General features: G+C 37.6%; 1 protein-coding gene and 1 pseudogene across 1 annotated transcript in view; both read right to left on the bottom strand.

Moving 5' to 3' along the window:
- Positions 1-5,310: 5,310 nt before the first annotated feature.
- Positions 5,311-11,731, bottom strand: LOC144235338 (protocadherin alpha-5 pseudogene; annotated as a pseudogene).
- A 7,801-nt stretch (positions 11,732-19,532) lies between these two features.
- LOC144235336 (protocadherin alpha-3-like) overlaps positions 19,533-25,384 on the bottom strand; it is an 8,795-nt gene continuing 2,943 nt past the window's right edge. The window contains exons 2-3 of the mRNA XM_077768891.1: positions 19,682-20,917; positions 19,533-19,541 (exon numbers count right to left, since the gene is read on the bottom strand). Coding sequence (XP_077625017.1) covers positions 19,533-19,541; positions 19,682-20,917 — 1,245 coding nt within the window. The remainder of the gene's footprint in view (positions 19,542-19,681; positions 20,918-25,384) is intronic.

Genomic DNA, 25,384 nt, shown 5'->3' with positions numbered 1-25,384 from the left:
TCTCTAGGAACCCAAATTCTCAATTACTTACAAATGGAAGAAAAACTTAGAAGAGTTGTTTGTTTGTTTGTAGGAAGCAAGAGATATAAACAACTAATTCATATACTTTTCTTGAGAAAACACAATAATAGAAGGTTTGAGGTCTTTGAAGAGAAATCATTTATATTAAGTGAAATTTGCATGGAGAAAGTATCCTGAGTTTCTCTATCATCAGAATTTATATACTCCATTACAAAAGTTAATGGTTCTGATCTTTTTATTCTTTCCATCCTATCTAAGCCCCAGATTTTATGACTATCCACCTGTTTTTACAGTCTCCAATTTAATTGAGATGATTTCATAACATGAATTTATTTCATCACATAATGCTAATAGTCATCTGTCATACTTAGAGCAGTCCTTCAATCAAGCTTGGGGTGTTTTATCCTAATAGAGCAAATTCTCATGAATATTTTATTCCCATGTTCCTAATTGTCAGTAGAATAATTATCACACCTATATTGTTTTCAAATTTTGATCTGCTTGAGTCTTTTCCAATCTGCATGTTTTTAATTAGCACAGAAATGGACAGTAAAACCACAGAAGCATACTATTTATGTAGTAACTAAATAAGAGCATGTACAAATTTTAAAACCACATTTCTCATAATTAATTGTCTTTAATAACATTTAGTCATATAATTTATGGTGGCATAGGTTTATAAAAAATGTTTAAGACTGGTTGGTAGTCTTATCTTAGTCTTAGATTTCCTTTTGAAATGGACATTAGGGGAGCTAGTTATGAGTTAAAGAGTATTTCAGGACGCTATGTTGACTCTAAACTCAAAAGGTATACTAATAACAATTCTATAAACAGCAAATATGAATATAATTTAGTTAAGCCTACTGGTTCACATTTTTAGAGCATCCTCATTTCTTTAAAGTTAAGTACTATAAACGGTTCTTGAAAGTCTATTGTGGACATGAGATATTAGTCCAACTAATTGTGGGCTAGAGGGGTGAATTTATGTGAGCATCCAAATCAGAGTCTGATTTAGGGTTAAAAAATCACAGTACATTACAAAAAAGTTACAGTCATGGTTAACATCATCAGTTATTCAGATAATACAGTTTCCAAAGCTCACATCATCTTGGTGACCCTCCTTTTCTTTGACTTACACATACTCTTCTTTTAAATAAGCAAAAAATATAAATGTTCACTAAAATTCTGAAACTCAACACTTGGAAGCAAGAATATGCAATGGAAAAAATACAGCCTCTTCAACAAATGATGTTGGAAAAACCGGACAGCTCATGCAAAAGAATGAAACTTAACCACTTTCTTACACCATACACAAAAATAAAAACAATCCTTAACAGATTAGGGACCTAAATATGAGAGAAACCATAAAAAATCCTAGAAATGAGCACATGCAGTAACTTCTCTGACACTGGCCATAACAACATCTGTCTAGATGTGTCACCTGAGGCAAGGGAAGTAAAAGCAAAAATAAACTATTGGGACCTCATCAAAATAAAAAGCTTTTGCACAGCAAAGGAAACAGTCAACAAAACTAAAAGACAGCCCAGTGAATGGGAGAAGATATTTCCAAATGACATATCTGATAAAGGGTTAGTATCCAAAATGTATACAACTCAACACCCAAAAACCAAATAATCCAATTTAAAAATGGGCAGAATACACAAACAGACATTTCTGCAAATAAAACATGCAGATGGTCAAAGACACATGCAAAGATGTCCAACACTCATTCATCATCAGGGAAATGCTAATCAAAACCACAATGAGATATCACCTCACACCTATCAGAATGGCTAAAAAACAAAAAACAAAAAACAGGCAACAAATATTGGTGACAATATGGAGAAAATGGAACCCTCATGCACTTTTGGTTGGGAGGCAAACTGGTGCAGACACTATTGAAGACAGTATGGAGGTTCATCAAAATATTAAAAATAGAATTACCATATGATCCAGTTATTACTCTACTGAGTATTTACCTAAAGAATATGAAAACACTAAGTCAAAGGGATATATGCACCCCTGTTTACTGCAGCATTATTTACAATAGTCAAATTATGGAAGCAGCCCAAGTTTCCATTGACAGATGAATGGACAAAGAAGAGGAGGGATATATATATATATATATGTATACAATGGAATATTATTTAACCATAAAAAAGAATGAAACTCTGCCATTTGCAAATACATGGATGGATGTAAAGAGTATAATGCTAAGTAAAATAAGTCACTCAGAGAAACACAAATACTGTATGATTTCATTCTTATGTGGAATTTAAGAAACAAAACAAATGAATAAAGGGGGAAAAGAGACGGAAAAAAAAAAAAAGAAAGAAAACCAGACTAGACTCTTAACTATAGAGAACAGATGGTTACCAGAGGGGAGGTGGGTAGGAGGAAGAGTGAAATAGGTGAAGGAGATTAAGAGTACACTTATCTTAAAGAAGGGCACTATATCATAATGAAGTGACAATCTAAGAAGATCTAACAACTGTAAATATTTATGCACCCAACATGAAAGCACCCAATGTAAAACAATTAATAACAAATATAAAGGAACTAATTGATAATAATGCAATAACAGCAAGGGACTTTACCACCCAACTTATATCAATGGAGAGATCATCTAAACAGAAAATAAACAAGGAAACAATGGCTTTGAATGACACATTGGAACAGATGGACTTAACAGATATATTCAGAACATTCCATCCTAAAACAGCAGAATTCACATTCTTCTTCAGTGCGCATGGAACATTCTCCAGAATAGATCACATATTAGGTTGCAAATCAGGCCTTGACAAATAGAAAAAGACTGACATCATACCATGTAATTTTCTAACCACAACACTATGAAACCAGAAGTCAACCACAAGAAAAAATGTGGAAAGACCACAAATATAGGGAGGTTAAACATCATGATGCTACACATTGAATGGGTCAACCATGAAATCAAAGAAGAGATTTTTAAAAATGCAGAGAAACAAATGAAAATTAAAATACGATGGTCCAAAACCTTGCCGATGCAGCAAAAGCTGTGCTAAGAAGAAAGTGTATAGCAATGTAGGGTTACCTTAAGAAGCAAGAAAAATCTCAAATAAACAGCCTGAACTTACATGTAAAGGAGCTAGATCAGTAAAGGAAACCTAATATTGTTAAAATGTCAATACTACCCAAAGCAATCTACACATTTAATGCAATCCCTATCAAAATACCAGCAGCATTCTTCACAGAGCAGGAACAAATAATCTTAAGATTTATATGGAACCACAAAAGACCCTGAATAACCAAAGCAACCTTGAAAATAAAAGCAAAGCTGGAGGCATCACATCTCTGGACTTCAAGTTATATACCAAAGCTGTAGTGACCAAGACAGTATGGAACTGGTGCAAAAACAGACACATAAATCAACAGAACAGAATAGAAAACCCAGAAATGAACTCACAACTAAATGATCAATTTATCTTTGACAAAGAAGGAAAGAATATCCAAGGTGAAAAACATAGTCTCTTCAACAAATGGTGTTGGGGAAACTGGACAGTAACATGCAAAAGAATGAAACTGGACTACTTTTTACACAAAATAATACACAAAAATAAACTGAAAATAGATTAAAGACCTCAATGAGAGACCTGAAACCATAAAAATCAGAGAGGAGAACACAACAGTAATGTCTTTGACATGAGCCATAGCAACTTCTTTCTAGATATGTCTCCTGAGGCGAGGCAAACAAAAGCAAAAATAAACCATTGGAACATTATCAAAATAAAAACTTCTGCACAGTGAAGGAATTAATCAACCAAAGCAAAAGGCAACCTGCAGAATGGGGAAGATATGTGCAAATGACATATCTGATAAAGGGTTGATATCCAAATATAGTAATTACTTATAAAACTCAACACCCCAAAATGAATAATCTGATTTAAAATGGGCAGAAGACAGGAACAGACATTTGTCCAAAATAGACATCCATATGGCCAACAGACAAAAGAAAAGATACTCAATAACACTCAAGGCCAGGGAAATACAAATCAAAACTATAATGAGATATCACCTCATACCTGACAGAATGGCTAAAATCAACAACACAAAATCCACAGGTGTTGACAAAGATGTGAAGAAAGGGGAACCCTCCTACACTGTTGGTGGGAATCCACACTGGTGCAGCCACTCCATTTGAGAATGGAGATTCCTCAAAAGGCTAAAAATAGAACTACCCTATAATCCAGCAATTGCACTAATGGGTATTTACCCAAAGAAGATAAAAATAATAATTCAAAGGGATACATGCACAGTGATGTTTATAGCAGCACTATCTACAATAGCCAAAGTATGGGAACAGCCCAAGTGTCCTTCAACTGAGGAATGGATAAAGAAGATGTGGTACTTATATGCACAATGGAATATTACTCAGCCATAGAAAAGAATGAAATCTTGCCATTTGCAACAATCTGGAAGGAATAGAGTATTATGCTAAGCAAAATAAGTCAGAGAAAGACCAATACGATATGATTTCATTCATATGTGGAATTAAAGAAACAAAACAAATGAGAAACTAGAAAAAAAGAAACAGGCAAATCAAGAAACAGACTCTTAACTATAGAGAGCAAGCTGATGTTTATGGATGCTTACCATAGGGTTAAATATGACAGGGATTAAGGAGTATACCTGTTGTGATGAGCATCCAGTGTTGTATGCAAGTAGTGAATCACTAAATTGTATACCTGAAACTGATATAACTCTGTATGTTAACTAACTAGAATTTAAATAAAAAATTTTTTAAAAAGAAGAAATGGCTCTCTGTGAAAAGCAACTCACCAAATAAAATTCAAAATAAGAGATTTGCAGTGCCGGACGAATGCAGATTTTATATTAATTTACTAGCTCAAAATGCAAATTCCCTTGAATTTCTATTTCTACACTATTTGGATCAAATGCAAAGAAATGAAAATTCTACAGAATTAATTAGAAAAAAACACATGCCAATTTAAAAAAAAAACAGCACGAATAGAAAGTCTGGTTCCAGTTTAAATGAAGACCAATAACAAATCACAAAGATTACAATACTTAGCAAAAAGAAGAAGAAGAAGAAGAAGAAGAAGAAGAAGAAGAAGAAGAACAGATGTATTTTAAGAAAATGTATTCAAATTTTTTTAATTGAAAAATGTAAAGAATTCTTGGGAAACAATTTAACATTTCAGATATGTATTAAATGTTAAGTATGAAAATTCAGGCTTACCTTGGCACAATGATCATCATTTAAATCCTGATGCTGGCTCATATCACCCACTAATGGACAGGGTGGATGGCTANCACTACTAGAGTGTAGTCCGACACGCTCTCGCGGTCCAGGGCGCTGTCCACAACCAGCGAATAGTAGTTCTTGAAGGTGGACACCAGCTTGAAGGGAACGTGGGGTGTCAGATAGCAGGTCACTTGGCCGTTGGCACCTGAGTCGAGATCTGACACACTAATTAGGGCAATTACAGTACCTAACTGAGCGTCCTCTTGGACAGGCAAGGATAAGGAAGTCAATGTAATCTGAGGGACATTATCATTTTTATCCAAAACCTTCAATAAAACGGTACAATGACCAGCCATGGGTGGGTGGCCTTTGTCCGTTGCGTCAATACGAATTTTGTATAAATTTACATTCTCAAAATCTAAATTCCCTCTAATTGCTATTTCTCCAGTATTTGGATCTATTTTAAACTGGTCGCTAACCATGGTTGGAACAAGACTATTAAAAGAGTATGAAATCTCCCCATTCACTCCTTCATCCCGATCAGAAGCATTAAGTCTGATTACTATTGTTCCATTGCCCGAGTTTTCAAGTATTCTTACTTCATATTCAGTCTGTTCGAAACTGGGAGCATTGTCATTCACGTCCAGCACAGTGACCAGCACCTGAGCAGTGCCTGTGAGTTCAGGTTTGCCTTCGTCAGTGGCTGTCAGAAATAAGTTATGCTCGGGAGCTTCCTCTCTGTCCAAGGATTTCCTTAACACGAGCCCAATTTGTGTATTGTCATCACTGTTTGTTTTCACATCTAGGGCGAAGTATTCGCTGAAACTGAGTCTATAGGTTAAGACAGAATTTGACCCAACATCCGCATCTGACGCGCCCTCTAGTGGAAACAGAGAATCTGGCAGCCTTGATTCGTAAATCAGCACTCTTTGTTCCTTTAAAGGAAACACAGGCGGGTTGTCATTAATGTCCTTCACCTCCACTTCCACATGGAAAACCTGCAGCGGCCTGTCCACGATTACCTCTAGGTGGATGCTGCACTCTGTGCTCCGCCCACACAGCTCCTCCCGGTCGATCCGAGAATTCACAAACAAAATGCCATTCTGCAGATTTACCTCCAGAAGATCCCTGCGACCTTTGGACTCCACTCTGAAAAGGCGCGGCACCAGTTCCGCCAGCTCAAGGCCCAGGTCCTGCGCGATGCGGCCTACGAAGGTGCCGTGTTTAGCCTCCTCCGGGACCGAGTACTGAACCTGGCAGCTGCCCTCTTCCGAGGCTACGAGGAGCAGAAGCGAGAGCAGCAGACACCGAAATCCCAGTGGGCCTTCCAGGGTAATAACCATGTTAAAAACTTGTTTTATTTCCATCAAAAGATCTGGTCTCGTCATTAAGATGAAATATTGTATGATCGGAGTCTGTTAATCCAGTTCTGCGCCTGCCATCACTCAGCACTCGTGAAACCAAGCAGTAACAGGAGAAATGAATTCTGAATACTGTAACAACTAGATTAACTTCATGGTAGACAGCGACATCATGCGACTACAAAGGGTAAGAAATGAATTCACATAACTGCGCTATGCTATAGTTTTTTTAATTAAAAAAAATTCTTACTTTGTCTTAATAGTAAATCTCCTTATGTTTGCAATTTGCAAAGAGCCAGTTTCATCTCGTCTGACTTCTATTAATTTAGAGTAGGGTAAGGGATCAGACAATTCATAGCAAAACAACTTTCTACCAATAATTTAATCACTGTAATCAACCAGCTTAGAAAATTTGTGATCTGAAGTAACCTAGGAATTAGAAGTGCAAAGTATACTAATCTCTTTATGTAGAGAAGAAACTTGTGCATATATTTCTGTTACAGGATATGCTATTATATTTTGCTATGGGAAAAGAATGTAATTTTAAACTAACAAATTTTATCCACATTTAAAAAATCTTATAGATTATTGCAGTCCATTCTTTCTTTCTTCATTGAATATCAAATACCTCTAAGGCTGTTTCTTTTACTTAATAATGAAAGATGAAAATTTTAGTGCATATTCTTTACATTTCTAAATTTCCCTGCAGCTTATATTAGGTCTCCCCTTCAAAACATTGTCCTAAACATACTTCATCTATGCAGATTCTGGTGGAATATCTACCCATAGTTCTTTCCTGCTCTGATCCTTCAGATGCCCCTAAATGAGTTCATCCTTTTCTCTCAATCCTAACTTTGTATATACTTTCCTTTAAGCGTTCTCATCCATTTTCAGTGTTTCAAATAGACTTTTATTGGGGCGCCTGGGTGGCTTAGTTGGTTAGGCGTCCGACTTTCGCTTAGGTCATGATCTCGCGGTTCGTGGGTTCGAGCCCCGCGTTGGGCTCTGTGCTGACTGCCAGCTCAGAGCCTGGAGCCTGTTTCGGAGTCTGTGTCTCCCTCTCTCTCTGACCCTCCCCTGCTCAGGCTGTCTCTCTCTCTCTCTCTCTCCTAGAAATAAATAAAACATTAAAAAAAATTCAAATAGGCTTTTATTGAACGTATTCCCAAACCCACATCTTCCTTCCCCCTTTCTATGGTTCTAATTGACATTTTCACTCATGCATGGTGATGACTCTCAGAAAATAACTTGATTACACTTTGAAGATTATGAAGACACATCATTAACAACCCCCAAATTCAAACCCTTGAAATTCTCATTTTACTGTAATGCAATGAACATTGTACATGTCACCTGTATGAATTTTTTTATCAGTCCTCTTCCCTTACCTGCCCTATTCAAAGTCTGTCAACAGTCCATCTCTCTTTTCTTTCACATACCGCCATATTTTTCTTGAGTACAGCTAAAGGTAGAAATTCCCTAACATTAGAAATCATGTCTACATGACCTGAGATGCAATCACAAGCCAGCATTTCCAATGTTATTTTCAACTACTCTCCAATGTGAATTCTATTTTGCAGACAAGATAGATCACTTCTTTGTCTTCTTCCTCAGTACAATCTTTGTTCAAAATTTTTTCCAAAATTACCTCTCTTTTTGCCTGTAAAAATGTTATCCTGGTATCAAAGTCAAGACCAAATGTAAATTTCACCATGAATTCATCTGTAATGTTATCAGCTGGAAATGATTAAACTCTTCCTCAAATGAGAAATTGAGAATCACAAAAATATTTTTCAAATGGACACATACCAACACCCATGCTCCAAAATTCTCATATACTTGCAAAATCCTCACAGGCAACTGTAATACAAAGCTCCCCCACTACTATAAGAATCTTCATCTTAAACTAATTAACCTAGATCTATGTAATACTCTCTATCACTGAATTTCTATTGGTTTTAGTTTGGGTACACAAAGTTCATATGTACCCAATAATAACACCCAAATGAAATTTTCTTTTGCTTGAAGGAAGATAAGCCCTGAGAAAAAGATATATTAGCTGCAAGCTAATTGCTAAGTCTTATTGTTAGAGGTTTTCTAGAGCTGTTAAGATTTTTCATAAATTTTGTTCTAAGTGAAGAGTCTCTTCGAATTTCAACTTTAAAATTAGTTAATTAGGGGGCGCCTGGGTGGCTTAGTCGGTTGAGCGTCCGACTTTCGCTTGGGTCATGATCTCGCGGTTCGTGGGTTCGAGCCCCGCGTCGGGCTCTGTGCTGATTGCCAGCTCAGAGCCTGGAGCCTCAGTCTGTGACTCCCTCTCTCTCTGACCCTCCCCTGCTCACGCTGTCTCTCTCTCTCTCTCTCCTAGAAATAAATAAAAAACATTAAAAAAAAATTAGCTAATTAGGAGCAACTGGATGGATCAGTCAGTTAAGTGTCTGGTTTAGGCTATGGTCATGACTTAGGGGTTCGTGGGTTTGAGCCCCAAATTGGGCTCTGTGCTGACAGGTCAGAGCCTTGAGCCTACTTCGAATTCTGTCTCCCTCTCTCTCTGCCCCACCCCCACCTTGTGCTGTCTCTCTCTCAAAAATAAACGTTAAAAAATTAATTAGGTAATTAAAGTCAAGGGGTGCCTGGTTGGCTCAGTCAATTGAATGTCCCATTCTTGATGTCAGCTCAGGTCATGATCCCAGGGTCCTGGGATTGAGCCCCAGGTCAGGCTCTGTGCTGAGTGTGAAGCGTGCTAAAGATTCTCACTCTCTCCCTCCACCTGCTTGTGTGCTCTCTAATATAAAAGAATTAATTTTTTTAAAAAAATTTAGATATATTGAAGGAGGTTTACTAAATGGCTTGATATTGGAGTTGGAAGGGAAACATTTGAAACCATTGTAAACCATGTAAGTGTATTTCATATGCAAAAATAAATGAAGCCCTTAAAGCTAAAAAAAATTAATCATAAATAACAATTCATCTTAAATATGTGAAAGCCAACCACGAAGAGAAACCTGAAAAGAATCATTCAGTGTGCAAATAACTTAAAAAGGAAATTAAGGGGCACCTGGGTGGCTCAGTCGGTTAAGCCTCGGACTTCTGCTCAGGTTACGAACTCACAGTTTGTGAGTTCAAGCCCCTCGATGGGCTCTGTGCTGACAGTTCAGAGCCTGAAGCCTGCTTCAGATTCTGCGTCTTGCTCCCCCACTGCCCCTCCCCTATTCATACTCTCTTTCTCTTTCTCTCTCTCACAAAATAAATAAACATTTAAAAAATAAACAAATAATAAAAAAGGAAATCAAATTGGTATAATAAAAGCACTAAAATTATTGATATTCAATGGAAAAGAAAAGGCAAAGTGACATAGTGATATTGAAATATTTCACTGTAAAAAAATTCACTGTAGTACTAATACATGACTTTGAAATAAATAATTCTACCAATATGTCATGCAAATATCTTCCTACAACATTTCTTAAAGATTGAAAATTAAAATATTTATTAAAAATTTAATTTTGGAAACACTTTCTATCCTCCAAAGAAAACTAATCCATTAACTCCACCTTTTAAAACCTAAAAAACGGGAGAGAGGGGTATGTTACTGAAATAAACTCATTAGTGAAAATCGATTATGTGCAACACTCTAAAATGAATTCTAACCATAACTAATGTTAAGTAAATGAATTAGTACCAATACCGAATTTATATCTAAAATGATGAGACAATAATCAAATATAAAAGCATAATTTAAAATAAAAAAGAAGATGGAAGGAAATATTAAAGATTTATAACGAAACTTTTTGTGAATAATATTTTTGAGACTCACGATGTCTGCAGAGCTGGGACCCTGAGGTNAGTCCGACACGCTCTCGCGGTCCAGGGCGCTGTCCAGCACCAGCGAATAGTAGTTCTTGAAGGTGGACACCAGCTTGAAGGGAATGTGGGGCGACAGTGTGCAGGTCACCTGCCCATTGGGACCTGAGTCGCGATCGGACAGACTGATCAGGGCGATGACGGTTCCCAGTGAAGCGTCCTCTTGGACAGGCAGAGATATGGAGGTTATGACCATCTCTGGGGTATTATCATTCTCATCCAGGAGTTTTACTATAACTTTGCAGTGTCCAGTTAATGGGAATGGACTTCTATCTACAGCATTAATATTAATTTCATATAAATTACAATCTTCGTAATCCAGTTCTCCGTTAACTGTTATTTCCCCACTATTTGAATTGATTATAAATTTAGATCTGACGTTGTCAAGAACAAGATTACTAAAAAGGTACACTATTTCCTTATTAATGCCGTCATCTGCATCTGAGGCATTCAGTTTAATAACTAACGTCCCATTCGGTGCATTTTCTAATAGTCTGATATTATAAACTGATTTATCAAATTTGGGGGCATTATCATTCGCATCCAATACACTGATCAATAATTGAACTGTACCTGTTAGTTCAGGCTTTCCTCCATCAGTCGCAGTCAGTAATAAAAGATGTTCTTGGGTTTCTTCTCGATCTACTGCTTTCTTTAATACTAGCTCTAAAATGTTTGTTTCTTCTTCATTTGTTTTAACATCCAAGTCAAAATATTCATTAGGATTTAATTTGTATTTCAATTCTGCGTTTGCTCCTACATCCATATCAGATGCGCCCTCTAGCGGAAACCGAGAATCCACTATTCTTGACTCTAAAATAAATAATCTTTGTTCCTGCCGCAAGAACCTGGGCGGGTTGTCGTTAATGTCCTTCACCTCCACCTCCACATGGAAAACCTGCAGCGGCCTGTCCACGATCACCTCCAGGTGGATGCTGCACTCCGCGCTCCGCCCGCACAATGCCTCCCGGTCTATCCGAGAATTCACAAACAAAATGCCATTCTGCAGATTTACTTCCAGAAGATCTCTATGACCTTTGCACGCCACTCGGAAAAGACGCGGCACCAGCTCTGCCAGCTCGAGCCCCAGGTCCTGCGCAATGCGGCCCACGAAGGTGCCGTGTTTTACCTCCTCCGGGATCGAGTAGTGGATGTGGCTGCTCCCTGACTCCAAGGCTGTGAGAAGCAGAAGCACGAGCAGCAGGCGCCGGCAACCTGGACTCCTCTGGGAATATACCATCGCAAATTCGTTGCAATTTTCAAATATCTATTGCACTACCACACGATAGCTTTTGGAAACCTAATTCCTAATTTGCTATATTTTTTTTATTTGCTCACCTTTCCAGCTTCAGCATCAGAGTAAAAAATGGAGTGGCCCTTTTCCTTTCTGTCTAAGGAAAATAAACTCTTTGTATTCCTTTATTGGGGGAAGGAAAAAAAAAAAAAACCAACCACCAAACTTGCGGTTTCCAGCGCCATCATGTGGACGAAAGGGTGAGTTTTACTTTGTTATGCTTTGTTATGTTATTTGCTTCCATTCGTTAAACATTTCCAAATTTCAATGACTCTTAGGTATTCCTTATTTTCCTTCTCTCTAATCAAAATACATCATTAAAATAAAATACATCATTACAATAAAGAATGTCAGTTTTCATTAAAACATTGCAAACTCAATTCTACATTAGTCGTACCATAATCATCTTTACTACAGTAATTTGTATTCATCTATTATTTATAGAATTCCCAGCTAACTTTAAAAGCTTTAGTTTTTTATTTATTTCCATATTTAAATATATATTATTAAATTTCTTGAGTGTTTTCTATTATTTTGATGGGATGTTTGTAACTATTTCTACGTTACTCATGAAACAAATTTATATTCCTATTTGCAATATTTAATATTGACTTTCTGTTGATGTTATTTTCAAAGTAACAACCTATTTGAATAGCATTCTTGTCTGAGTTCCTTTTTGGAAGTCTGATATTCAAATTGCTAAAAATCCAATTTCTTTCATTTCTCTCTATATGACCTGCATTTACTGTTGGCTAAAAAATTATAATTTGGAGATTTACATTTTCTAGAGGCCAAAACTATAGTGTGACTTGGTCAACATCTTGACACCACTTTTTAAAACTAGATGCATCTAGGCAGCATTTCTTCAACTTGCCATTCCTGATTATATAAATTGCGAAATCACATATCTTTGCTTTTATGCAGCAAATCAAACTACTAATTTGGTTTGTAGATATACTACTCCGTAAAATATTTGGGTCCCAGTAAAAATTAAAAGATAGAAATCACATTATTAACTGGACTAACTCTATGTTAATTTCATCTCTTTTTAATCATCCGGTTGATTTGCTGTATGATACCACTTGGACTTACTTATAAATATGGTCAGAAGGAAATGTCCCAAGAAAATGTCACCAAGTTTTTCCAATGAAAAAGTATTTAACCTTTTGCTTCTGTATATACTCCCTAGAATTCCATAAATATTAAAAAATATGCCTTACCTATGAAGACATAGTGTCTAGTAGATCAATAATCCTATTATTTGATACTTTTATATGTAAAGCATAAACCGCAAATTGTTCCATGGGTTTGGTTTAGGTGACATATGAGACTTGAAGTATTATTTTTGTGTCACAGTATAAAACAAATATGGAAAAGTTTAATATAAAAAATAGTGAGAAGATAAATAAGAATTTAGTCAAAAATACAAAGTCAATTAAAATACACTTGCTTTCCAGTGTTCAAAGTAGTAAAATATAGGATAAGTTACTGGATTCATTTCTTATATAATATTTCACAGTATATTTACCATTCCATTTAGTTTTTCAAAGATTCTTATTCTTTCTTCTAACATGGCTTTCTACTCAGCACTCAGATCATCCAAACACTAAACAAATTTCAATTTTCAAGATTACTTATCTGTTCCTGATAATGATCATTTGAAAACAGTTCAATATACAACATTAAAAAACAAAAAATGATAATAAATGTGTTGAAAATATCATCATTTAAGGTTGACTTACCTTCTATTATAGAACCATAACTGATGCAAAACTCCAAAAACATATTATAAATAGATTTAGTTTTGAAAAAAGTAAATGTCCAGTATTTAACAGCCAACCTGACAGTGTGATGTTAATTATGTATGCATGGTAATTTATAGAGTATTTTCAGTACATATTTAAATATTTTGAAAGTATACACAAAGGGGAAAATGGCATAAACAGTATCACATGCTTCTTTTAGTTTGTAATTTTTTTTCATATAGAAATTTCAGGGGAAAACAAAACTTGACATTTGACCCATCTTCACAGCTGTTCAATAATATTAAGTTTTTGGATTATCACCTTGCATTTGTCTTTCAATACTCAACTCTTTTGGGTGATTAAATTCTGAATAATTATAGACTCTCTGCTGTTAATTCCATAGACAACAGGTAGGGAAAATTCTTCAAATATTTTTCCAAACCATTATTTCAATCAAATATTATGGATTACCTTATTAACTGATTCTTTCATTTGCTAGTTTCTCTAAAAATTTTAGTTATATTTAAACCTTGATACAGAAATAAAACTCCTTCCTTGACAATGAATTTAGGTTAAGAAAACCAGAAAAAGTTTTGAGGTATCTCTACTTAATATAATGGGAAGCATTCAGGAAGATGCTACACTAGAAAATTTAATTTTGTATTGGAATCTAGATGTCCTTCATTACCTACAAAACTCCAGAATAGAGGCATCTGGGCGGCTCAGTCAGTTAAGCGTCTGACTTCAGCTCAGGTCATGATCTCATGGCTCCGTGACTTCAAGCCCCACATTGGTCTCTGTGCTGACAGCTCAGAGCCTGGAGCCCACTTTGGATTCTGTATCTTCATCTCTCTCTGCCCCTCCCCATGCTCTGAGACATGCTCTGTCTCTCGCTCTTTCAAAAATAAACATTAAAAAAACCTCCAGAATAAAATTTTAATAAGCTATATTTCTCTATCTGTAAAAATTTACAAAAGTCTACCACACTGCCCAAAAATAAAACATGAAGTTGAAGCATCTTTTAAAGATTTATAAATAATTTATGCTGCTGCACCCAATTTGACCAAAAATTAATTACCAAAAATTATCCTATGAAAGCACATTTGTGCATATGGTATATATACTTACATTACTTTTCTAATGGTTCAATTTCCTTATAAAATATTCTGCCAAAATATTTATATTTTATGTCCATTCTAATGAGAAAAATCTGAGAGTAATTTTAAAATACCTGTAACTGAAAATGTAAATTACATTACATATAGTTTTTACTCACAATCCCATTGCCTTGGCTCATTTAAAAGTGGAGAAAGGGACAATAGATCTATTTAAAACTTTTGGCTCTATTCTATGTATTCACATTAATATCCATGTGGCCTCAAGCAAGTTTTTTATGTCTGAGCCACTGTTTATTCATCATTTAATTGAGAGAAATTATGATCTTTTAGGTCATATTCATTTTAAAATCCTAGGTCAAGTGAAATTCTATTCTATACTTGGTGAGGTACAAGATTCTTATAGCATTAGCCAGTGTCCAGGGTAAAAAAAGAAGAAAGCAGGGTAATTAAACAGTGATAAATTTCAATAAGCTTGGTTCTTATGATTCAGTGGTAAGCAGGAAGAAAAAAGTTTCAAATAAAGTATGAAATTTTTATTCTATTTCATACGATACTACAAAGTAGAACTGGAGAATGAGTGGGAAAGAAAAAGATTTCAGACACCATTATGGTAGATTTAAAAGGGGAAGAAATAAAATGCTCATTTCAAATAAAACTTTTCTATAAACCCTAAATCCATATCGGTCAAATATTTATGTTATCCATCTTTTGAGGACTATAATGACATCTACAACAACTATACCTTCTCAATCACAATATCCAGAACTCAATGCAAAATTATCAGACTTATGAAGCAAGAGGATCATGAAGGAAAATGCACATTTAAAAAGGCACACATACGGGCGCTGGGCTGCCTCAGTCAGTTAAGCGTCCACTTCCTTCAGACTTCAGCTAAAATCAAGATCTTCTGGATTGTGGATTAGAGCTCTGCCTCGAGCTCTGTACTGACAGCTCAGAGCCTGGAGCCTATTTCAGATTCTGTATCTCCCTCCCTCTCTCTCTCTCTCTCTCTCTCTGCCCTTCCCCCACTTGTGCTCTGTCTCTCTCCCTCTCAAAAATAAGATAAATATTTAAAAATTTAATAACAGATTGAAGTAAGAAGAGAAAATTGCTCAAGTAGAAGACTGGTCAGAATAAATATTCAACATGTAATAAAGAGACCAAAATTGTCTTCAAAAAACAGAAAGGGGCATAGAAGATATAAGAAATATGGTAAAAATATTTCACACACAAAGCACTTAGTTGCAGAAGAGGAGGATTAAAAGAATTTGATGCAGAAGTGATACAAGAAGGGTAACTGCTGAATTTTTTTCTGTGTTGATGAAAGACACCTATCCACATAGTCAAGCTTTCAAAATTGCAAACAAGATAAAATGCAAGAAAACTAAAACTAAGCATATAATAAAGCCAATGAAAATTTAAAATGATGAAAATTATAAAAAGCAGCTGGAGGAAAAGAGAAAAGGTACACTAACTGAACAATAAACTTGACAGCCATTTATTTCAAGAATGACATTCATTCCAGGGATATCATCTTGAAAACACTAAGAAAAAAATTACTTCCAACCCAGAATTCAATATTCAGCAAAACTGTTTTTCAAGTGATGATGAAATGAGCATATTTCTGGTATACAAAAAGTCAGAGAATTCTTTACCACTACTAAAAGAAATATTAAAGAATTTCTTGAGAAGAAAAATGATCCCAGAAAGAAACAAAAACAAAAGTAACTGAACAAAACATAAAATGTAATCTGTGTCTATAATAAATGTATAACTGCAAGCATAACACCAAACAAAAGTAGAACGAGGTTAGTGGTTATTATTCAAGGGCCTACCATTGTCTGAAAGCAGTAAAAGAGCACTAATTTAATTTAGATTTTAACAAATCAATGATGCTTGTTTTAAAGTCCAGGAAATCTGCGGTGTCTGAATTGCTCAGTTGGTTAAGTGTCCGGCTTTGGCTTAGGTCATGATCTCACATTTCCTGAGTTTGAGCCCCACTTTGGGCTCTGTGCTGACAGCTCAGAGGCTGGCACCTGCTTCAGATTCTGTCTCCCTCTCTCTCTGCCCCTCCCCTACTTGTACTCTGTGTATTTCTCTCTCTCTCTCTCTCTCTCTCAAAAATAAGCAAACATTAAAAGTTATAAAATAAATAAATTATAAATAAATAAAAAGTTATAAAATAGTTATAAATAAATAAATAAATAAAATCNTATGTAAGTTAAGATAATAGAAAGAGAAAATGAATAATTAAAATATACTAATCCAGAATCACTAAATTCTACTCCAGAAACCAATCATATTTACACTATATGTTAACTAACTAGAATTTAAATAAAATTTTTGAAAATATATATATACACTAATCCAGATAAAGGCAAAAAAGGAAGAAAAATAGAATAAAAAGAATTTAAAGGATCTTTTTAAAACTGCAGGAAACATAATTAATGACAAATTATTTAAAAATTTCCTTTGACTTCATATATGAGACAAGGTTACTCACAATTTCCATTTCTACTTAACGTACTGCTAGTGGTCTCACTCAAGGCCATAAGGCACACAAAAGATACAATGAGGATAAGAACTGGAAAGGAAAGGGGCGCCTGGGTGACTCAGTTAAGCAACCAACTCTTGATTTTGGCTCAGGTCATGATCTCACGGATTTATGAGAGTGAGTTGCATTTCAGTCTCTGCGTTAACAGAGCAGAGTCTTCTTGGAATTCTCTCTTTCCCTCCCTCTCTACCCCTCCCCCACTCTCTCTCTCTCTCTCTCTCAAGATAAATAAACATTAAAAGAAACAAAAACAGAAAAACCCACACCATACGTTCATATGTGCCTATTAAACAGAAAAAAATTTCACTTAGAGCTGATATTTATAATGACTAACAATGGCAAATACCTAAAAATAAATCTAGTGAAATATTTAAAGAACCTCTGTACAGAAAATTGTAAAATATTAAGAAACATTACAAATTATTTAGTAAAAAGGTCATCTTCATGAACTGAATAATTCATCTTTGTAAAGATGTCAATGTGCTTCACATTTCTAAACAGATTCACTGTAATCCAAACAAAACCTCACCAAATTGTTTTTATGAAATTTATATACAAATGTAGGTGGAAATGGAAGAGGTAACATGGCATTGATGTAAAAAAATATTTTTAAGTCAAAAAGATTAGAACAACAAAAAAGACCATACCCATATAATGGATATTTTATAAAAATATGTGGAATTCAATTTTTTAAGAAATGGTGCTGTTTCAGTTGACTGTCATTGGGGAAAATTAATCTTGACCCCTATGTCACAAAAAACAAAAATATTCTAAAAAGATTGTATATCTAACATGAACAATGAAACAAAATACCAACAAAATTATCTACATGACACGGAATAAAAATGAAAAGATTGATAAATTGAACTTAAATGAAATTAAAATTTTCTTTTTACCAAAAGACAAAATAATGAAGAGCAGATAAGTGCAAAACCAAGAAAGCTACTATATTTAGAATGTATGAAATTTTCAAAAAGCAATAGAAAATGCAACACAATAAAAATAGGCAGAGACTGGGAACAGCTTTTGTATAAATAAGATATAAAATGGCCAATAATAATACAAAAAGGTGCTCAACCTCATTTTAAATCAGGAAACGTAAAATAGAAATACAAAACACATCTGGCAAGATAGCAACTACATAAGCAATCTGACAATGCCAAATTTTGGAGATGATGTAGAGCAATACACTGTTAGCACAAGTGTAAATGGGTAAAAACATTTGGTATATTAAAGATGAATATATGCAAACATTTTATGTTCTACTAATTTCAGTTCTACTCAAATAACAGAAAACTGTGTACCTGGGCACTGAAAAAAAATTTTTAGTTTATTTATCTTGAGAGAGAGAGCACAAGCAGGTGAGGAACAGAGAGAATGGACAGACTCCCAAGCAGGCTCTGCGGGGATGCAGGCAGGGCTCAAACCCATGAACTGTGAAATCATGACCTGAGCCAAGATCCAGAGTCAGTCGCTCAACCAACTAAGGTACTAGCCACCCCCAAAAATGTTAATACATTTATGACAGCATTAGTTGAAGCAGACATAGGAGAAACAATGCAAAATCCTCAACAGTGGGATAAATAACTCACACTATAGTCATAAAATAAACTACCGGAGGGAAAACAAATTAAATGAACTCCAACTACACACAGCAATATGGATGACTCCACAGGATGATGAATGATAAATATGGAAAACACACAAACACAGGCACACACAAACATATTTTGTGCAATTATATTTAGATAAAGCACAGGAAACAGGTAAAAATTAGCAACAGTTATAGCGTTAAAATTGTTGTTAATTTGGGTAGAAATAAGGAAAAGTGATTTTGGAGGTACATTTAAGTAGCTTTGTTTTTTGAGAGAGACAGAGGGTGCAAGGGAGCTAGGGGCAGAGAGAGAGAGAGAAAGAGGGACAGAGAAAAGTGGGGCTCACCCCAAGCGGGGCTTGTGTTCGCCCCAATCTGGGGTTAAACTCAGGAACCATGAAATGGTTCCTCTCATGACCTGAGAGGAAGTCAGATGCTTAACGGACTGTGCCACCATATGTCCCAAGTTTGAGTAGCTTCTTAAATTGAGGAACGGAAGTAACAAAAGTTTTCACTTTCAAATAATTGATTGAGTTATGGTATTATATCTAGGCACTTTTGATGTATTATAGGCAAATAAAAAGAAAAATTCTCTTAAAAGTTGATTACAACTGAAAATAAATAGGTGAAGATGGTAAGCACAAAATATATAACTTTAGTTATATAAATATGCTTTGAATAATGAAGACCTTAAGACAACATATACGGCCTTGGGGTCCTATAATTCTAAAAGATATTAGCTAAACTGGGTATAAAAGAAGTAAAAAAGCATGTCAGAGAAATTTCATTCTGAACTTTTTTAATTAGGATGAAATTGATAGAATAAAGGAAAATAAAACTTTAGATTAAATAATGCAGAATAAATAAAAGATATTTAAAACTAACCTTTGAAAGGGAGTCTCCAGTTGCTGGCTGCAGATCCTCTCTGTCCCTAGAGTCAGGTACACTGGGACTAAAGGCCATGAGGTCGGTCTTGGGCGCGCCCTCCCCAGAGCACACCCTCTGCCGCCTCTGCTGCGAGTACGACCAGCTCCCCACCGCTCTGGAACACACCAGCGTGGGCTTCCCAGGCCCGCACGCGCCCTCCGTGGGCGGCGCCGAGCACCGCAGCGCCGTGTACAGCAGCAGCGTGAGCACCAACAGGCTGGACACGGCGCAGATGGCGACGATCAGGTACACGTTGACGTCCACCAGCGCCGCCTCCGCGCCCGCCGCGCCCGCCAACGCCCGCGACGACGCCTTGGGCGCCTGGCCGCTCTCCACCAGCGACAGCAGCACGGTGGCCGTGGCCGTCAGCGCCGGCTCGCCGTGGTCCTTGACCAGCACCAGCAGGCGCTGGCGCGGCGAGTCCGCCTCGTCCAGGCTGCGCGTCGTGCTGATCTCGCCCGTGTACAGCGCCACGCGGAACGGGCTGCGCGCGCCCCCCGCCGCCGGCTGCAGCTCGTACGACAGCCACGCGTTGTAGCCAGAGTCCGCGTCCACCGCGCGCACCTTCGCCACCACGTGGCCCGCGCCCACCGACCGCCACACCAGCTCGCTCACCGCGCCCGCGCCGCCGCGCGCCCCAGGCAGCGGCAGCAGCGCGGGCGCGTTGTCGTTCTCGTCCAGCACGAACACCTGCAGCGTCACGTTGCTGCCCAGCGGAGGCACGCCCGCGTCGCGCGCGCTCACTTGGAACTGCAGCAGCTCCAGCTCCTCGTGGTCCAGCGGCTGCAGCGCGTACACCTTGCCGCTCTCCGCGTGCACCGACACGTAGCTCGACAGCGCACGCTCGCCCACCCGCCGCTCCACCAGCGAGTAGGACACCCGCGCGTTCTCCCGCGCGTCCGCGTCCCGCGCGGACACCGTGAAGATGTGGCAGCCGGGCGGGTTGTTCTCCCTCACGAACACCGTGTACTCGGGCTGCGCGAATGCCGGCGCGTTGTCGTTCACGTCGGCCACCTCCACGGACACGCTGGCCGTGGCCCACAGCGAAGGCGAGCCTCCGTCCCGCGCGGTCACTACTAGAGTGTAGTCTGACACGCTCTCGCGGTCCAGGGCGCTGTCCAGCACCAGCGAATAGTAGTTCTTGAAGGTGGACACCAACTTGAAGGGTACGTGGGCTGTTAGTGAGCAGGTCACCTGCCCGTTGACTCCGGAATCACGGTCGGACACGCTGATCAGGGCGATGACCGTGCCTGCTGGAGCGTCTTCTCTGATTGGGAGTGACAGAGATTTGAATTCCATTACTGGGACATTATCGTTGATGTCCTCAACTTCCACCATAACTGTACAATGGCCAGAGAGTGGGGGTTGCCCTTTATCAATGCCCTCTACAAGAATCTCATAGGATTTTCTTTCTTCAAAATCGATATATCCCTTTACCATAATTTCTCCAGTAATTGGATCTATTTGAAACTTGGACTCCACATTTGGTAAGATATCAGTTGAAAATGAATAAATAATGTCCGCATTAGAGCCTTCATCTAAATCTGAGGCGTTTAGTTTCATTACCAACGTCCCATTAGAAACATTTTCTGGTAATTTCACGGCATAGAGTGTTCTGTCAAAAGCTGGAGGGTTGTCATTGGCATCCAGCACTTTGATGAGTAACTGAACGGTGCCAGTCAGCTCAGGTTTGCCGCCATCAGTGGCTGTGAGCACTAAGAAAATCTCCGGAGCTTCTTCCCTGTCTAAAGATTTTCTTAGTAGTAGCCCAAGACGTTTTACTCGCTCGACATCGGACGGTTTTTCCAGCAAGAAATATTCATTGGGGCTCAGGGTGTAGGTCAGCATCGCGTTGGCCCTGATATCTGCATCGGATGCGCCCTCTAGTGGAAACCGAGTGTCAATAGGCCTGGATTCCGCCATAGATAGATTCTTTTGTGTTCCAGGGAACACAGGCGGATTGTCATTAATGTCCTTCACCTCCACCTCCACATGGAATACCTGCAGCGGCCTGTCCACGATCACCTCTAGGTGAATGCTGCACTCCAGGCTCCGCCCGCAAAGCTCCTCGCGGTCAATCCGAGAATTCACAAACAAAATGCCATTCTGCAGATTTACCTCCAGAAGGTCCCCGTGGCCTTTGGAAGCCACTCGGAAAAGGCGTGGCACCAGCTCCGCCAGCTCCAGCCCCAGGTCCTGGGCTATGCGTCCCACGAAGGTGCCGTGTTTGGCCTCCTCCAGGACCGAGTAGTGAACCTGGCCACTCCCCGCTCTCCAGGCTGCGAGGAATAGAAGTGAAAGCAGCAGACGCTTGGATTCCTGGCCATTTCCCCAGGAAAACTCCATCTGGAGCCCGCAGTGCCTTGTTTTCATTAAGGGATCTTGTTTCAAAATCAAGAAATATCTTCTAATCCTTCAGTCCAGTGGCATTGTATCCTCCATTTCTCTCTACCTGAATGGTGGATGCAGCTTCTTTATAATAACAGAAAGGATTTTTTTCTTTCTCTAGCAGATTAATTTTATGGTACAGAGCGACATCATGTGGCTCCAAACCGTAAGTAATCGATTCTTATACTGTTCAGTCTTATTCTTTCATATACTTTAATGCCATTGGATAATGGAAACACATTTTGTGCTATTAGTTACATGTTTTGTACCGCTGATTGAATGTCACTCTTAGTTTCACCACAGGGACAACTTTTACTTCAGTGGAAATCATTTTTTTATACAGGTTTTAAATATTTATAGAGACCCAACTGGAGTAAATATACATTTTGCAAACATAACTGTTAAGTGCTGATTAGGAAAATTCTTGACCAATTTTATGTGTTCCTGAGAATGGGGGAAAGTGGTTATTAATGATGACATACTCTTGATCTTTGGATTTCACAATTCTGGTGTTGAAGACTTCAGAGAACCCTCTGATCTAGGAAACCTCCAATGCCAAGAATAAGCCATTGAAAGGGAAATTTTAAATGTTTGAAAAAGGAAGCAGAAATCACCAGCACTTAACTGAAAGTCTTCATTAATTCATATAAGGGCTATAAGTGCAAAGAGCTTTTAGAAGCAAGTATGATGCTGTAGTATATAATTGGTGTGGGAAAGTATTGCGAACAATTTTATTAACAAATATACTCACCTCCAACAATCAAGATTGGTATTCTCCATTTGTCTCTTATGATTTATAAATACTAGCCTGTTCTCCAGTGTCTAATACACGTAAACTTCTATTTTCTTGTATAGTGCTCATGTATTTTAGTCAAAGTGAACAATTTACTGCTTCCAACAATATTTTTCACCAAACATAATCATTTCATCCTCTTAAGTACTATCCATCTTTTCCAAATGTCTCACACAGGAACTTCCCCCATTTTATAACCATTAAAAAATTTCTTTGACCAATGAAATGAAGATTTTCATGATTAAACCAATTGAGCAGGTGCTTTTACTTTCTGTTATATACTAGAGCATACAGATTGAATCACTTGGGCCATTCATTATATTAATTTCTCTTTTTTAGGCATTTGGGTATTTATGTCTAATGTCATGAGTGTCATGTAATAAATACAAAGATCCAAATAGCTGGGGCCTTCTTTTATAAAATATAAATTTTTAAAGAGAATAGTTGTGTCTTATTAGCTTAAGAGTTCAGAATACATAACAGGTATTTCCTGAATATTTACCTAACTGAATGCTTTGGTTCTCTTCAATTGCCTAATAAAATGCATTAAATTAAGGTGGTCACAAAGCTAGTTAGGCAAATATGATGTCTCAGCAGCAGCCTCTATAGTTTTCCAGAGATACAGAAATATTTTCCTTAGATGATGCTCTAATTAAGATATATTTCATTTTGTATATTGAAAACCTGGATTTTAGCTGAGTTTCATTTGGCTTTGGCAGTTATGATCTTAGAAACAGCTGAGTTTTAACAGCCAATGAAGAATTCTCAATAATAGAGCACAATATATTTTCCTAACATAAGGAAAGTTAACATAAAAGGACATGATAGTAATTCTTTTCTTTTTTTTAATCTTTTAAAAAATTTTTAAATGTTTTATTTATTTTTGAGAGAGAGAGAGAGACAGCGGGAGCAGGGGAGGGTCAGAGAGAGACACACACACAGTCTGAAGACAGGCTCCAGGCTCTGAGCTGTCAGCATAGAGCCCGACGCGGGGCTCAAACCCACGAACCGCCAGATCATGACCTGAGCCGAAGTCGGCTGCTTACCTGACTGAGCCACGCAGGCACCCCGTCTTTTCTTTTTTTTTTTTTAATGGTAATTATTTTCAAGTTTTCTTTGCCTATTATATTCACAAACCAGCATCCCTCATGGTTGTTTAGGACAAAATACCAATCTACTGAAAATGGCATTAAGCTTCCATTCTATGAAGAGCCACACTCACACAAAAATATCCTCTTCTGAATTAAAACAGGGTAAATTAAAATTAAATTAAAATCAGGGTCCTCTGTCTGAGGACCCAAACTGTAGATTTGCACAAAATGATTACAAATGTCAAACATAGTGGAAGATGGGGCGCCTGGGTGGCTTAGTCGGTTGAGCGTCCGACTTTCGCTTAGGTCATGATCTCGCAGTTCGTGGGTTCGAGCCCCGCGTCGGGCTCTGTGCTGACTGCCAGCTCAGAGCCTGGAGCCTGTTTCAGTCTGTGACTCCCTCTCTCTCTGACCCTCCCCTGCTCACGCTGTCTCTCTCTCTCCTAGAAATAAATAAATAAATAAAAATATTAAAAAAAAAAACATAGTGGAAGAAAATGGAAAAGACTCCTTGTCCATTTACTTTATTTTAAAAATAATTAAATGCAGAGGTGAGGAGTGCAAAAGAATATAAAGGATATTTATGTGAGAACTGTTAGTATTCATCTAGTATAGCAGCAATTTATTTCTAAAGATAAAATCTCAAAACTCTTTAAAATGTCTTATTCACTGAGAATCTTGTTAGTGAAGAATTTGAAGAGGAGAGCTCAATTTGAAGACTGAAGTCCCACATCCTGGGAAACAAAAACTTTGGATGACCCTCTTAGTTACAATAGGATGAAAATGAGGCCTAATGAAACAACATGTGAACTCAGGTTGGACATGCTGATGGACACTTGATAGACAGGGGTCAACAAAGTATAGTGAGAGAAAAGGGAATGAAAATGGGAAAAAACGAACATCTTTCTATTGTATATGTTAGCCTCATCCACAATGTCACTGAGTATTAACCAGGTTTTGGTAAGGATGCTCATACAGGAAGTAGGAAGTTGTAGTTATAACTTAGGTGGAAATATTCTATATGATTACATACACTGGAACCTATTCACCTTCCACAAGCAAGGTTAGTATTTTCATTTTGTCTTTCATGATTTAGAAATAATCACTTAGGGGCACCTGGGTGGCACAGCCGGTTAAGTGTCCAACATTGGCTTAGGTCATGATCTCACGGTTCGTAGGTTCAAGCCCTGCATCGGGCTCTGTGCTGACAGCTCGGAGCCTGGAGCCTACTTTGGATTCTGTGTCTCCCTCTCTCTCTGACCTGCTCATGCTGTCTCTCTCTCTCTGTCTTTCTCTCTCTCTCAGAAATACTTAAAACATTTAAAAAAAATTTTTTTTAAAGAAATAATCACTTGTTTTCTAGTTTCTAATATGCCTAAAAATCAGTTT

The sequence above is a fragment of the Crocuta crocuta genome, unplaced genomic scaffold, assembly GCF_008692635.1.
Source record: "Crocuta crocuta isolate KB4526 unplaced genomic scaffold, BGI_CrCroc_1.0 scaffold64, whole genome shotgun sequence".
Taxonomy (NCBI): Eukaryota; Metazoa; Chordata; class Mammalia; order Carnivora; family Hyaenidae; genus Crocuta; species Crocuta crocuta.
This window is presented reverse-complemented; position numbering and strand designations above follow the sequence as displayed.